This window comes from Coregonus lavaretus (assembly GCF_964263955.1).
Source record: "Coregonus lavaretus genome assembly, chromosome: 8".
NCBI lineage: Eukaryota > Metazoa > Chordata > Actinopteri > Salmoniformes > Salmonidae > Coregonus > Coregonus lavaretus.
Window position 1 is genome coordinate 51,142,210 of NC_139995.1, and position 14,578 is coordinate 51,156,787.

At 43.5% G+C, this 14,578-nt stretch overlaps 1 protein-coding gene and 1 long non-coding RNA gene across 2 annotated transcripts; one reads left to right on the forward strand and one right to left on the reverse strand.

Annotated features, from left to right (window-relative positions):
* Window positions 1-1,163: 1,163 nt before the first annotated feature.
* LOC311134268 lies at window positions 1,164-2,363 on the reverse strand. The gene is made up of 3 exons (XR_014613667.1): window positions 2,168-2,363; window positions 1,887-2,000; window positions 1,164-1,784 (listed from the first exon to the last, which is right to left on the reverse strand). It is a non-coding gene; the product is annotated as an uncharacterized lncRNA (long non-coding RNA).
* A 2,533-nt stretch (window positions 2,364-4,896) lies between these two features.
* LOC311134267 (EKC/KEOPS complex subunit TP53RK-like) lies at window positions 4,897-14,369 on the forward strand. Its single transcript, XM_084167892.1, has 2 exons — window positions 4,897-5,139; window positions 13,611-14,369. The coding sequence occupies exons 1-2, from the start codon at window positions 4,914-4,916 to the stop codon at window positions 14,087-14,089; spliced, it is 705 nt and encodes a 234-aa protein (XP_084024018.1). The 5' UTR covers window positions 4,897-4,913; the 3' UTR covers window positions 14,090-14,369.
* Window positions 14,370-14,578: the final 209 nt, after the last annotated feature.

A 14,578-nucleotide genomic window follows, 5' to 3' on the forward strand; every position in this document is an offset into this window, starting at 1 on the left:
TCCCACACATGCTCAACGGGTGACATGTCTGAGTATGCAGGTCATGGAAGAACTGGGACATTTTCAGCTTCCAGGAATTGTGTACAGATCCTTGCGACATGGAGCCGTGCGTTATGCTGAAACATGAGGTGGTGGCAGCGAATGAATGGCACGACAATGGGCCTCAGGATCTCGTCATGGTATCTGTGCGTTCAAATCGCCATCCATAAAATGCAATTGTGTTCGTTGTCCGTAGCTTATGCCTGCCCATACCATAACCCCACCGCCACCATGGGTGAGTGGCCATCGAAGGTGAGCATTTGCCCACTGAAGTAGGTTACGACGACAAAATACAGTAGTCCATTCGCTGCTGCAGATGAGCTTCCCTGAGACGGTTTCTGACAGTTTGTGCAGAATTTCTTTGGTTGTGCAAACCCACAGTTTCATCAGCTGTCCGGGTGGCTGGTCTCAGACAATCCCGCAGGTGAAAAAGCTGGATGTGGAGGTCCTGGGCTGTGATTGTACTGCCAAATTCTCTAAAATGACATTTGAGGCGGCTTATGGTAGAGAAATTAACAATCAATTCTCTGGCAACAGCTCTGGTGGACATTTCTGCAGTCAGCATGCCAATTGCACGCTCCCTCAACTTGAGACATCTGTGGCATTGTGTTGTGACAAAACTGCACATTTTAGAGTGGCCTTTATTGTCCCCAGCACAAGCACCTGTGTAATGATCATGCTGTTTAATCAGCTTCTTGATATGCCACACCTGTCAGGTGGATGGATTATCTTGGCAAAGGAGAAATGCTCACTAACAGGGATGTAAACAAATTTGTGCACAGAATGAGAGAAATACGCTTTTTGTGCGTATGGAAAATTTCTGCAATCTTTTATTTCAGCTCATGAAACCAACACTTTACATGTTGCGTTTATATTTTTGTTCAGTGTAGATAACGATAATTTCAGAGCTTTATAATCTAGTGCAGAATGTGCCCTTAAGAATTCTAGTGAATGTGCAAGTTTAACAACTTTGAATGATTAATTAAATGAGATTGCCATGGAGCCAAGAATGGGTATTTAAACAGCCCCATATGCTCAGGAGCTTCAGGTTCCTGACCCCTGTCTACGATGTCTCTTGGATTAAATAGAAAACGCTAATTATTTTTCATGCAGACTTGAAAGTTAGTAGGATGGCTGTATGCCTTGCAAAACCATTGCGCTTTATTATCATTTTCATCTGTGAAAATAAATGAGTTTTTGGCGAACATTACAAAAATAACCAATGCCAGTGCAATAAAAGTATATTTCAGTCATGTAACACAACAATAAGCTCTGCTATGTTAGCTGGAGGGATCACTAAACTTTTCGATACTGACAAACGCATCCGTCTGTTGGTTGCAGTCAGGTGAAAAAAACGTCCACCCTTTGACATTCTTGGAATGTTCCACAATAACAAAACACTACTTGGATAGATTCACTCAACACTGGGTTACTGAGCTAACTCTTTGATAACGGGGGAGGCGATTCTCCTGCTAATGATATCGCAGCATTCTTCACTGTTGTGTACACTACAAAAGAAGAAACGGATAAGTTCCTAGAACAAGCTGCATTTCAGATCACTTTGAAAATAACATTTTTAACGCATAATGATAGACCAGAGTTTGAGTTGGACCTTTTCAAACAGAGCTCACTGTCTATCTGCTCCAGTTATTTCCCTTTGGTCTCTGGTAACAGGAAATGGAACACCACAGCTCCCACTCCAATCAGCCCATATGAAAGGAACGTCCCAGACAAACCAATCGCATCTGTTGACGAAACATCAACAACTTAATTGCCAGGTACTACCAATACAGATAACAAACCAGACTTGATTGAATGTGAGTTCATAGAGGGAGAAGCTTACTTACCAATGACATTAAAGAAGGAGAATGTGACAATTAAGTTGGCAGCCCAGTTGGAGAATGCAAACGCTCTCCCTCTGACCACAGCAGGGAATATTTCACTCAAAATGAGCCAGGTCACTATGCAAAGGAAAATGCACAAACAATCTAAAATCATTCACAAGACACCACATATCATTGTCAAAAGCAGGATTTAGCTAGTGTTTACAATAACCTTGTGGCCCCACATTTAGATACCTTGCCAGAAAATAAGCATATTCTGAATTATTCCAAGTGAAAGTACTCACTTGGTCCAAATCCAACGGAGGGTATAGTAGACTGGTATGTTTTGTTACACTCAGAGTCAATAATGGGGCATTGAGATGGGCTGTTAGCAAACATTTGAAACGTTTGAGGGGGGCTTGACTTGTAGACAGTCCAGTCATGTATTCCAGGTGTGAAAGGGCAGTGTGGAGCGCAATAGAGATTGCATCATCTGTGGATCTGTTGGGGCGGTATGCAAATTGGAGTGGGTCTAGGGTTTCTGGGATAATGGTGTTGATGTGAGCCATGACCAGCCTTTCAATGCACTTCATGGCTACAGACGTGAGTGCTACGGGTCGGTAGTCATTTAGGAAGGTTACCTTATCTTACTTAAATCTTTCCATCATGGAGTCATGGAAAGATTTAAGTAAGATTTTAGAAGGTGACTGGTGCTGAGCTTGATGTTGAGGCCGCTGCAGATGTTGATGGGATCGGACTCTAAATAGAACACATACAGTACATTCGGAAACTATTCAGACCCCTTGACTTTTCACATTTGTTACTTTACAGCCTTATTTTAAAATGGATTAAATTGTGTTGACACAGAATACCCCATAATCGACACGCAATACCCCATAATGACAAACCAACAACTGGATTTTAGAAATGTTTGCAAAATGTATTAAAATTAAACATTGAAATCACATTTACATAAGTATTCAGACCCTTTACTCAGTACTTTGTTGAAGTAACTTTGGCAGTGATTACAGCCTCGAGGCTTCCTGGGTATGACACTACAAGCTTGGCACACCTGTATTTGGGGAGTTTCTCCCATTCTTCTCTGCAGATCTTCTCAAGCTCTGTCAGGTTGGATCCTGAGCGCTCTGGAGCAGGTTTTCATCAAGGATCTCTCTGTACTTTGCTCCGTTCATCTTTCCCTCGATCCTGACTAGTCTCTCAGTCCCTGCCGCTGAAAAACATCCCCACAGCATGATACTGCCACCACCATGCTTCACCGTAGGGATGGTGCAAGGTTTCCTCCAGACGTGACGCTTGGCATTCAGGCCAAATAGTTCAATCTTGGTTTTGTCAGACCAGATAATCTTGTTTCTTATGGTCTGAGAGTCCTTTAGGTGCCTTTTGGCAAACTCCAAGCGGGCTGTCATGTGCCTTTTACTGAGGAGTGGCTTCCATCTGGCAACTCTACCATAAAGGCCTGATTGGTGGAGTGCTGCAGAGATGGTTGTCCTTCTGGAAGGTTGTCCCATTTCCACAGAGGAACTGTGGAGCTCTGTCAGTGACCAGCGGGTTCTTGGTCACCTCCCTGACCAAGGCCCTTCTCCCCCGATTGCTCAGTTTGGCCGGGCGGCCAGCTGTAGGAAGAGTCTTGATGGTTCCAAACTTCTCCATTTAAGAATGATTGAGGCCACTGTGTTCTTGAGGACCTTCAATGCTGCAGATATTTTTTGGTACCTTTCCCCAGATCTTTGCCTCGACACAATCCTGTCTCGGAGCTCTACAGACAATTCCTTCAATCTCATGGCTTGGTTTTTGCTCTGACATGCACTGTCAACTGTCGGACCTTATATAGACAGGTGTGTACCTTTCCAAATCATGTCCAATCAATTGAATTTCCCACAGGTGGACTCCAATCAAGTTGTAGAAACATCTCAAGGATGATCAATGGAAACAGGATACACCTGAGCTCAATTTCGAGTATCATAACAAAGGGTCTGAATACTTAAGTAAATAAGGTATTTCAGTTTTTTATTTTTAAAACATTTGCAAAAATGTCAGAACCTGTTTTCGCTTTGTCATTATGGGGTATTGTGTGGAGATTGAAAAAAACGAATTTAATCATTTTTAGAATAAGGCTGTAATGTAACAAAATGCGAAAAAGGGAAGGGGTCTGAATACTTTCTGAATGCACTGTATAATCACGATAGCCTCTGCATTGAGCTCACAGAAAAAAAACAGAACGAAATGGATTTCAAATAATTGAACCGACATTGGTCAATTAGTTAGTTAAAAACCGAAAAATAACCTACATTTCAGATAATTGCGCAACACTATTAACTAACCCTTCCACTAACCCTAACCTTAACTCCTAACCTAACATAGCATATCATACTAAAGCAGTCGAACGCAATATCTCATACTAAACGGGTCAAATGCAAGCAAGACGTAGGATACTATACATCCTACAATTCGCATTATATTGTACAACCGCTATTACATTGGTAGGCCAATGTAAAGTAACCTAACGTAAAGTAACATATACTAAATGGAGTGGCACGCATTTTTGTAAAATATTGTACGTTTTATAATGTTTTAAATAAAATATAAACATAAGGAAAGTATCCTTCATGACGTAAATGTAAAATAAAAAAAACTCTAGTTTAAATGACTATACATCTTTATATGGTTAGGGTTACTGTTCCCACACGGCCATAGCTCCATGTTACAGCCTTGTTTACGGAAGGCAGACTGAAGACAGAACCTACCATCTGTGCTAATTAGCTATCTATCATGCTCGAACACCTGTGTGCTATCGTAACTGGGGAGGAAGTGTAGTTCGTCGGCTGGAGGCACACAGCCGTATGGATCGGACCTGCTACAGTAAGTGTATTTTTTTTTGGGAAAGACAATGTTTTTGTTAATATAAGTTCCATACAGTTGCTCAATTATGATCCTCGTCAGTTTTACGCCGAAACGGAAGGTGGCAGCCGTTTCAAATACAAGCAATTGTGCCAACTGTCAGGAAGAGGGACGATACAGCGATTTGTAAACATGGCTGTTGCGGGGACCAGCGTGGCCCTCCCGCAGTTTCTAAAGAATATAGAACTGATAAAACAGGGTGCAGAAGCTCGTGTATATCAGGGGTCGTTTTTGGGCAAGCCAACCATTGTAAAAGAAAGGTTTCCGAAATTGTATAGACACCCGTTGTTGGATGAAAAACTCACACATCGCAGAACCGTGCAAGAGGTGCGCTCAATACTTCGCTGTCGAAAAGCTGGTGAGTAGCGTTAACCCTAGATATAGCTGAGGAAAGCTCATCTCCGTACTCTTATATCAATGCGGAGTTGAGTATTGATAACTGGTCGCGCGAAATTCATACTTTTAATAAAAACGTATCATATACATTTGTGTTACTCAACTGGAGGCGTAGCGGCCTAGAGGTACGCTTCATGTCCACCAGATGCATTGCTTTCCGTCGGAAGTCATTCTTTGGCAATGGAGCAGTCCGCAACGCTACGATGGGGGTGCTGCGGTGCGTTCTGTGTACCGCATGCATTCAATATTTTCAACTCGTGCGTTGCTTTACCTTGCGGTGGTACAAACGAAAGTACACATACAGACTTCAACTTGCTAGCTTTTAGCCAATGATTTTTTAAATAACTAACCCAAGATAGACCTAGACCAGAGGCTGTGGTTTCAAATTGGAGTAAGTTAATCATAATGGGCAGAACCAAGCACGTGTTAGTGAGATCCTATTGGCGCATTCTAGCATTCAGTTGCATATTTCCGTTATGGAATGTCTGAAGTGCGTGTGCAGTAACTCAATTCGACCTTGCACTCCTAAACAATGCCATTTCTTAACTTTTGCAAATGGTAAAGTATTGGAGATCGTAGTTTTGGAAACAGAAAAATGTATGGACATCAAATGTTTCATCAATGACGAAATTAGCAGAATGTCAACCAAAGTCCATCTTCCACTGCCTTACCACTGGGCGCTTCACATTTAGCCTATACAGTGCATTCGGAAAGTACCCCTTCCCTTTTTCCACATTTTGTTACATTACAGCCTTATTCTAAAATTGATTAAATTACATGTTTTCCTCATCAATCTACACACAATACCTCATAATGACAAAGCGAAAACAGGTTTTCAGACATTTTTTGCAAATGTATTAAAAATAAAAAAACAGAAACCTTATTTACATAAGTATTCAGACCCTTTGCTATGAGACTCGAAATTGAGCTCAGCTGCATCCTCTTTCCATTGATCATCCTTGAGATGTTTCTACAACTTGGAGTCCACCTGTGGGACATTCAATTGATTGGACATGATTTCGAAAGGCACACACCTGTCTATATAAGGTCCAACAGTTGTCAGAGCAAAAACCAAGCCAGGTCGAAGGGAATTGTCCGTAAAGCGCCGAGAACGGATTGTGGCGAGGCACAGATCTGGAGAAGGGTACCAAAACATTTCTGCAGCATTGAAGGTCCCCAAGAACACTGGCCTCCATCATTCTTAAATGGAAGAAGTTTGGAACCACCAAGACTCTTCTTAGAGCTGGCCACCCGGCCAAACTGAGCAATCATGGGAGAAGGGCCTTGGCCAGGGAGGTGACCAAGAACCTGATGGTCACTCTGACAGAGCTCCAGAGTTCTTCTTTGGAGATGGGAGAACCTTCCAGGAGGACAACCATCTCTGCAACACTCCACCAATCAGGGCTTTATGGTACAGTGGCCAGACGGAAGCCACTCTTCAGTAAAAGGCACATGACAGCCCGCTTGGAGTTTGCCAAAATGCACCTAAAGGACTCTCAGACCATGAGAAACAAGATTCTCTGGTCTGATGAAACCAAGATGGACCTCTTTGGCCTGATTGCCAAGCGTCACGTCTGGAGGAAACCTGGCACCATTCCTACGGTGAAGCATGGTGGTGGCAGCATCATGCTGTGGGGATGTTTTTCAGCGGCAGAGACTGGGAGACTAGTCAGGATCGAGGGAAGATGAGCGGCACAAACTACAGAGAGATCCTTGATGAAAACCTGCTCCAGAGCGCTCAGGACCTCAGACTGGGGCTAAGGTTCACCTTCCAACAGGACAACGATTCTAAGCACACAGCCAAGACAGCGCAGGAGTGGCTTCGGGACAAGTCTCTGAATGTCCTTGAGTGGCCAAGCCTGAGCCCAGACTTGAACTTGATCAACCATCTCCAGAGAGCCCTGAAAATAGCTGTGCAGCGACACTCCCCATCCAACCTTGACAGAGCTTGAGAGGATCTGCAGAGAAGAATGGGAGAAACTCCCCAAATACAGGTGTGCCAAGCTTGTGACGTCATACCCAAGAAGACTTAAGGCCTTAATCGCTGCCGAAGGTGCTTCAACATAGTACTGAGTAAAGGGTCTGAATACTTATGTAAATGTGATACTTCTGTTTTTTTCTCCCCAATTTTGATCTTGTCTCATCGCTAAAACTCCCCAACGGGCTTCGGAGAGGCGAAGGTCGAGTCATGCATCCTCGCTAAAACATGACACGCTAAAACCGCGCTTCTTAACACCCGCCTGCTTAACCCGGCAGCACCAATGTATCAGAGGAAACACAGTTCAACTGATGACCGAAGTCAGCCTGCAGGCGCCCAGCCCGCTACAAGGAGTCGCTAGAGCGCAATGAGCCAAGTAAAGCCCCCCGACCGAACCCTCCCCTAACCCAGACGACCCTGGGCCAAACCCTCCCCTAACCCGGACGACGTTGGGCCAATTATGCGGCACCCTATGGTACTCCCGATCACGGCCGGTTGTGACACAGCCTGGGATCGAACCCGGGTCTGTAGTGACGCCTCAAGCACTGCGATGCAGTGCCTTAGACCGCTGCGCCACTCGGGAGGCCCCTTTTTAAAAAATTTAATATTTTTTATAAATTAGCAAATATGTCACCCTGATTTTTGCTTTGTCACTATGGGGTGTTGTGTGTAGATGAGGATATGTAAAAATATAAATTAAACTTTTACAATAAGGCTGTAACGTAACAAAATCTGGAAAAAGTGAAGGGGTCTGAATACTTTCCAAATGCACTGTACATCTGGTGAAATATCTGGCTCATTGTTCTATGTTTTAGCTAGTTGAAAAGTGAAGCACATATACGGATAAGGCGGGCTAGACATCCAGCAAAACCAGTGGTGGAAAAAGTACCCAATTGTCATACTTGAGTGAAAGTAAAGATACTTTAATAGAAAATGACTCAAGTGAAAGTCACCCAATAAAATACTACTTGAGTACAAGTCTAAAAGTATTTGGTTTTAAATGTACTTAAGTATCAAAAGTAAATGTAAATGCTCAAATATACTTAAGTATCAAAATAAATCATTTAAAATTCCTTTATATTAAGCAAACCAGACAGAACCTTATTTTTTTCGGATAGCCAGGGACACACTCCAACACTCAGACATAATTTACAAATGAAGCATGTGTGTTTAGTGAGTCCGCCTGATCAGGCAGTAGGGATGACCAGGGATGTTCTCTTGATAAGTGCTTGAATTGCACCATTTTCCTGTCCTACTAAGCATTCAAAATGGAACAAGTACTTTTGGGTGTCACGGAAAATGTATGGAGTAAAAATAACAATTTTCTTTAGGAATGTAGTGGAGTTAAAAGTAAAAGTTGTCAAAAATATAAATAGTACAGATACCCCCCAAAAACAGCTTAAGCAGTACTTTCAAGTATTTTTACTTAAGTACTTTAAACCACTGGGCAAAACAAAACGCATATGCATCTGGTGGACATCGGGCAATAAGCCAAGATTCAATTGGCACAAGCACATTCACACTGAGTTGAGCAACACAAATGAGGAAAACGTTGGTTGTGGTATTGGATAACGTTTTATTTAAAGTATGAATTTCACCACCCAGCAGAAGGACCGCAGTTGTACAGGACAAACGTAGGTACAGGTAAGCGTTTTCAGGATTTTAATTTTTTTGCTAGCAAATCGCGTGCCCATTTATCAATACTCAACTCCACCTCATTTTCGAACGCATTTTAAAGCTGCAATATGTAACCTTTTGTGAGACCTGACCAAATTCACATTGAAATGTGTGTTATATCTGTCATTCTCATTGAAAGCAAGTCTAAGAAGCAGTAGATCTGTTCTATGTGTGCTATTTCAATGCTTTCCATTCTTACGTTTAATTTGCTTCTTTTTTGTTTGGTTTTGTACACCAGATAAACATACAATAATTTAGGTTATGGAAAATATATTTCACAGCGGTTTAAATGGTACAATGATCCTCTACACTAGACTTGTTTGTTTTGTCACAAACTGAAATTAGGCTAACTATTAGAATTTGAGTAACCAGGAAATGGCAGAGCGATTTTTGCATAGTGCATCTTTAAAACACAGAAGCCAAATGGGGAAACTATGGATACATCTTCCTGCTCGAACATTATCATAATTCATATGTGCTCCACTAGAAATCCCTGCATTAGCATGTTTCTGTTAGCTGATACATCTTGACCAAATACACCATATTACTGGCCTGCTAAAGTGCCTGGACCTTGTAGGCTAAACTGCAGAGGATAGACCCATAACTGATCCAAATGCTTTGTAGACTTGTTCACATGAATATGCTTCTTAATAAAACCTATTTGAAACAAGCCATTACACTTCGTTATTATCATTTTTATATTGACAACATTAATGGAGTCAAAATAAAGATATGCCTTCCTTGTATGTTGGCCTTTCTGCATATATACAGTGGGGAGAACAAGTATTTGATACACTGCCGATTTTGCAGGTTTCCCTACTTACAAAGCATGTAGAGGTCTGTAATTTGTATCATAGGTACACTTCAACTGTGAGAGACGGAATCTAAAACAAAAATCCAGAAAATCACATTGTATGATTTCTAAGTAATTAATTTGCATTTTATTGCATGACATAAGTATTTGATCACCTACCGACCAGTAAGAATTCCGGCTCTCACAGACCTGTACGTTTTGCTTTAAGAAGCCCTCCTGTTCTCCACTCATTACCTGTATTAACTGCACCTGTTTGAACTCGTTACCTGTATAAAAGACACCTGTCCACACACTCAATCAAACAGACTCCAACCTCTCCACAATGGCCAAGACCAGAGAGCTGTGTAAGGACATCAGGGATAAAATTGTAGACTTGCACAAGGCTGGGATGGGCTACAGGACAATAGGCAAGCAGCTTGGTGAGAAGGCAACAACTGTTGGCGCAGTTATTAGAAAATGGAAGAAGTTCAAGATGACGGTGAATCACTCTCGGTCTGGGGCTCCATGCAAGATCTCACCTCGTGGGGCATCAATGATCATGAGGAAGGTGAGGGATCAGCCCAGAACTACACGGCAGGACCTGGTCAATGACCTGAAAAGAGCTGGGACCACAGTCTCAAAGAAAACCATTAGTAACACACTACGCCGTCATGGATTAAAATCCTGCAGCGCACGCAAGGTCCCCCTGCTCATGCCAGCGCATGTCCAGGCCCGTCTGAAGTTTGCCAATGACCATCTGGACGATCCAGAGGAGGAATGGGAGAAGGTCATGTGGTCTGATGAGACAAAAATAGAGCTTTTTGGTCTAAACTCCACTCGCCTTGTTTGGAGGAAGAAGAAGGATGAGAACAACCCCAAGAACACCATCCCAACCGTGAAGCATGGAGGTGGAAACATCATTCTTTGGGGATGCTTTTCTGCAAAGGGGACAGGACGACTGCACCGTATTGAGGGGAGGATGGATGGGGCCATGTAACGCGAGATCTAGGCCAACAACCTCCTTCCCTCAGTAAGAGCATTGAAGGTGGGTCATGGCTGGGTCATCCAGCATGACAACGACCCGAAACACACAGCCAGGGCAACTAAGGAGTGGCTCCGTAAGAAGCATCTCAAGGTCCTGGAGTGGCCTAGCCAGTCTCCAGACCTGAACCCAATAGAAAATCTTTGGAGGGAGCTGAAAGTCCGTATTGCCCAGCGACAGCCCCGAAACCTGAAGGATCTGGAGAAGGTCTATATGGAGGAGTGGGCCGAAATCCCTGCTGCAGTGTGTGCAAACCTGGTCAAGACCTACAGGAAACGTATGATCTCTGTAATTGCAAACAAAGGTTTCTGTACCAAATATTAAGTTCTGCTTTTCTGATGTATCAAATACTTATGTCATGCAATAAAATGCAAATTAATTACTTAAAAATCATACAATGTGATTTTTTGGATTTTTGTTTTAGATTCCGTCTCTCACAGTTCAAGTGTACCTATGATAAAACATTACAGACCTCAACATGCTTTGTAAGTAGGGAAACCTGCAAAATCGTCAGTGTATCAAATACTTGTTCTCCCCACTGTAGCCTACTGTTAAGGACCTTATCTGTTCAGAGGTACAGGAAACTGTCTCTGGCAGCCAAAACTGACAAATACTCCATTAAACCTGAATTGATTCTCAATTGTGATACGGTTCTAGAAACATAAAACCCTCTACTTTCATATCACATCAAAATCATTTTAAAAATGCTAAACATATGCTTACTATAGTGTACACTGTTTTAACACAGTTGCAGCTGACCGTATTTCTCAGTTACAACACTTTTCTGGCATCTTTCCTTTACACATAGATGTTCGGAGAAGCTAATGTTAGATAGCTAATTAAACGTTAGATAACGTAGCTAATTAGAACAGGTAATCTCCTTTCTCTTGGCCTTGTGGGGGTCGTGTTAAAAGGATGTAGTAATTTTACCTTTTTGGTTTTATGACAATTATTTCTCGATTTATATGAAAGTAAAGTTTCAAAGGTTTCCAAAACCATATCGCAAGTGAGAATTATGAACGTGTAGACAGAGCGTCGGACTGTTGTACGCAGTCCTGCGCCGTCGTCAGTGCTTCAACTGAGAACCAGAGGGAGCCGTCTTTTGTGAACAAGAGGTAGTGAGTGACTACAGGGGTTCTATGCAATAATCTTCAATCTTAAAATAAATGTATGTTGCAGAGCTGCATCGCACTGCAGAGGTACTGTGGTGTCCAGAACTGGACAGCTGTCAAATTTTTCCAATACAGGATGTTGATGATTGCTAGGCCTATACTGTTTTAGCGCAGATCATACGCTAAATATACAAAAGTATGTGGACAACCCTTCAAATTAGTGGATTCGGCTATTTCAGCCACACCCGTTTGCGACAGGTCTATAAAATCGAGCACACAGCCATGAAATCTCCATAGACAAACATTGGCAGTAGAATGGCTTTACTGAAGAACTCAGTGACTTTCAACGTGGCACCGTCATAGGATGCCACCTTTCCAACAAGTCAGTTTGTCACATTTCTGCCCTGCTAGAGCTGCCCCGGTCAACTGTAAGTGCTGTTATTGTGAAGTGGAAACGTCTAGGAGCAACAACGGCTCAGCCGTGAAGTGGTAGGCCACACAAGCTCACAGAACGGGACCACCGAGTACTGAAGCGCACAGAGCATAAAAATCGTCTGTCCTCTGTTGTAACACCCACTACCGAGTACCAACCTGCCTCTGGAAAGAAGGTCAGTGCATGAACTGTTCATCGGGAGCTTAATGAAATGGGTTTCCATGGTGAGCAGCCGCACACAAGCCTAAGATCACCATGCGCAATGCCAAGCGTTGGCTGGCGTGGTGTAAAGCTCACTGCCATTTTTTCATGGTTCGGGCTAGGCCCCTTAGTTCCAGTGAAGGGGAATCTTAACTCTACAGCATACAATGACATACTAGACGATTCTGTGCTTCCAACTTTGTGGCAACAGTTTGGGGAAGGCCCTTTCCTGTTTTAGCATGACATTTCCCCCGTGCACAAACTGAAGTCCATACAGAACAGGTTTGTCAATATCTGGTGTGGAAGAACTTGACTGGCCTGCACAGAGCCCTGGCCTCAACCCCATCAAACACCTTTGGGATGAATTGGAACGCCGACTGCGAGCCAGGCCTAATCGCCCAACATTAGTGCCCGACCTCACTAATGCTCTTGTGGCTGAATGGAAGCAAGTCCCTGCAGCAATGTTCCAACATCTAGTGGTAAGCCTTCCCAGAAGAGTGGCGGCTGTTTTAGCAGCAAAGGGGGCACCAACTCCATATTTAGGCCCATGATTTTGGAATGAGATGTTCGTCGAGCATACTTTTGGCCATGTAGTGTACACATATTAGATAAGATACAGGCCTGTCTAACCCTGGTCTGCATTAGTGTCTAATTATACCCCCCCCTCTCTCTCTCTCTCTCTCTCTCTCTCTCTCTCTCTCTCTCTCTCTCTCTCTCTCTCTCTCTCTCTCTCTCTCTCTCTCTCTCTCTCTCTCTCTCTCTCTCTCTCTCTCTCTCTCTCTCTCTCTCTCTCTCTCTCTCTCTCTCTCTCTCTCTCTCTCTCTCTCTCTCTCTCTCTCTCTCTCTCTCTCTCTCTCTCTCTCTCTCTCTCTCTCTCTCTCTCTCTCTCTCTCTCTCTCTCTCTCTCTCTCTCTCTCTCTCTCTCTCTCTCTCTCTCTCTCTCTCTGTCTCTCTCTGTCTCTCTCTGTCTCTCTCTGTCTCTCTCTCTCTCTCTCTCTCTCTCTCTCTCTCTCTCTCTCTCTCTCGTCTCTCTCTCTGTCTCTCTCTCTCTCTCTCTCTCTCTCTCTCTCTCTCTCTCTCTCTCTCTCTCTCTCTCTCTCTCTCTGTCTCTCTGTCTCTCTCTCTCTCTCTCTCTCTGTCTCTCTCTCTCTCGCTCTCTCGCTCTCTCGCTCTCTCTCTCTCTCTCTCTCTCTCTAGGCATATCTGCACCAGTAGTCTACTTTGTAGACTACACCTCCCACTGCATATTCCTTGAAGACATCGTTGGCTCCATCACAGTGCGAGACCACATTGCCTCCACCCAGAAAAGCCCAGAGGAACGCCTGGACCAGCTCGCAAAGAAGATGGGTCAGATTCTGGCCAAAATGCATGATGAGGACGTTGTCCATGGAGACTTGACCACGTCCAACATGCTGTTGAAGGCGGGCGCTGAGAGTGGAGAGATGGAGCTGGTCCTCATTGACTTTGGCCTGAGCTACATATCGTCGCTGCCCGAGGACAAGGGAGTGGACATGTACGTGCTGGAGAAAGCTTTCCTCAGCACCCACCCCAACACTGAGGCTCTGTTCGAGAAGCTGCTGAAGGCCTATGCAGCCTCGTCCAAGAAGTCCCATGCTGTCATCAAAAAGCTTGACGAAGTTCGGTTGAGAGGGAGAAAGAGGTCGATGGTTGGTTGAGAGGGAGAAAGAGGTCGATGGTTGGTTGAGAGGGAGAAAGAGGTCGATGGTTGGTTGAGAGGGAGAAAGAGGTCGATGGTTGGTTGAGAGGGAGAAAGAGGTCGATGGTCTACGAGATCATTTGTGCAAATGCATTTACAAGGACATGCCCTGCTTGGCACTGATTTGTTAAAAGTTCTATTTGATATTTGTATGGAAGCATATCGGTATAGAGACTGTCAGTGCCACAATGTTACGTTACTACAAATAGTTATTTTGAAATAAAATACTGTTCGCTTTATTGGTTTTGTGTTTGTTTGTGTTTTTTCTTTCACTGTTTATTTCAGTGTGTTGAGAATGTAGAATGCGGTTCCTCAATCAGCCCCACACGGTGTCAGGCAATGATTTTCAGTTCTATTTCTATTGGACCTTTCTGACGCACACAACCACAATATTCACTGTTAAGTAACCAAGTCCATATTTGGTAACTTATGAGCTTTCCTGTGACTC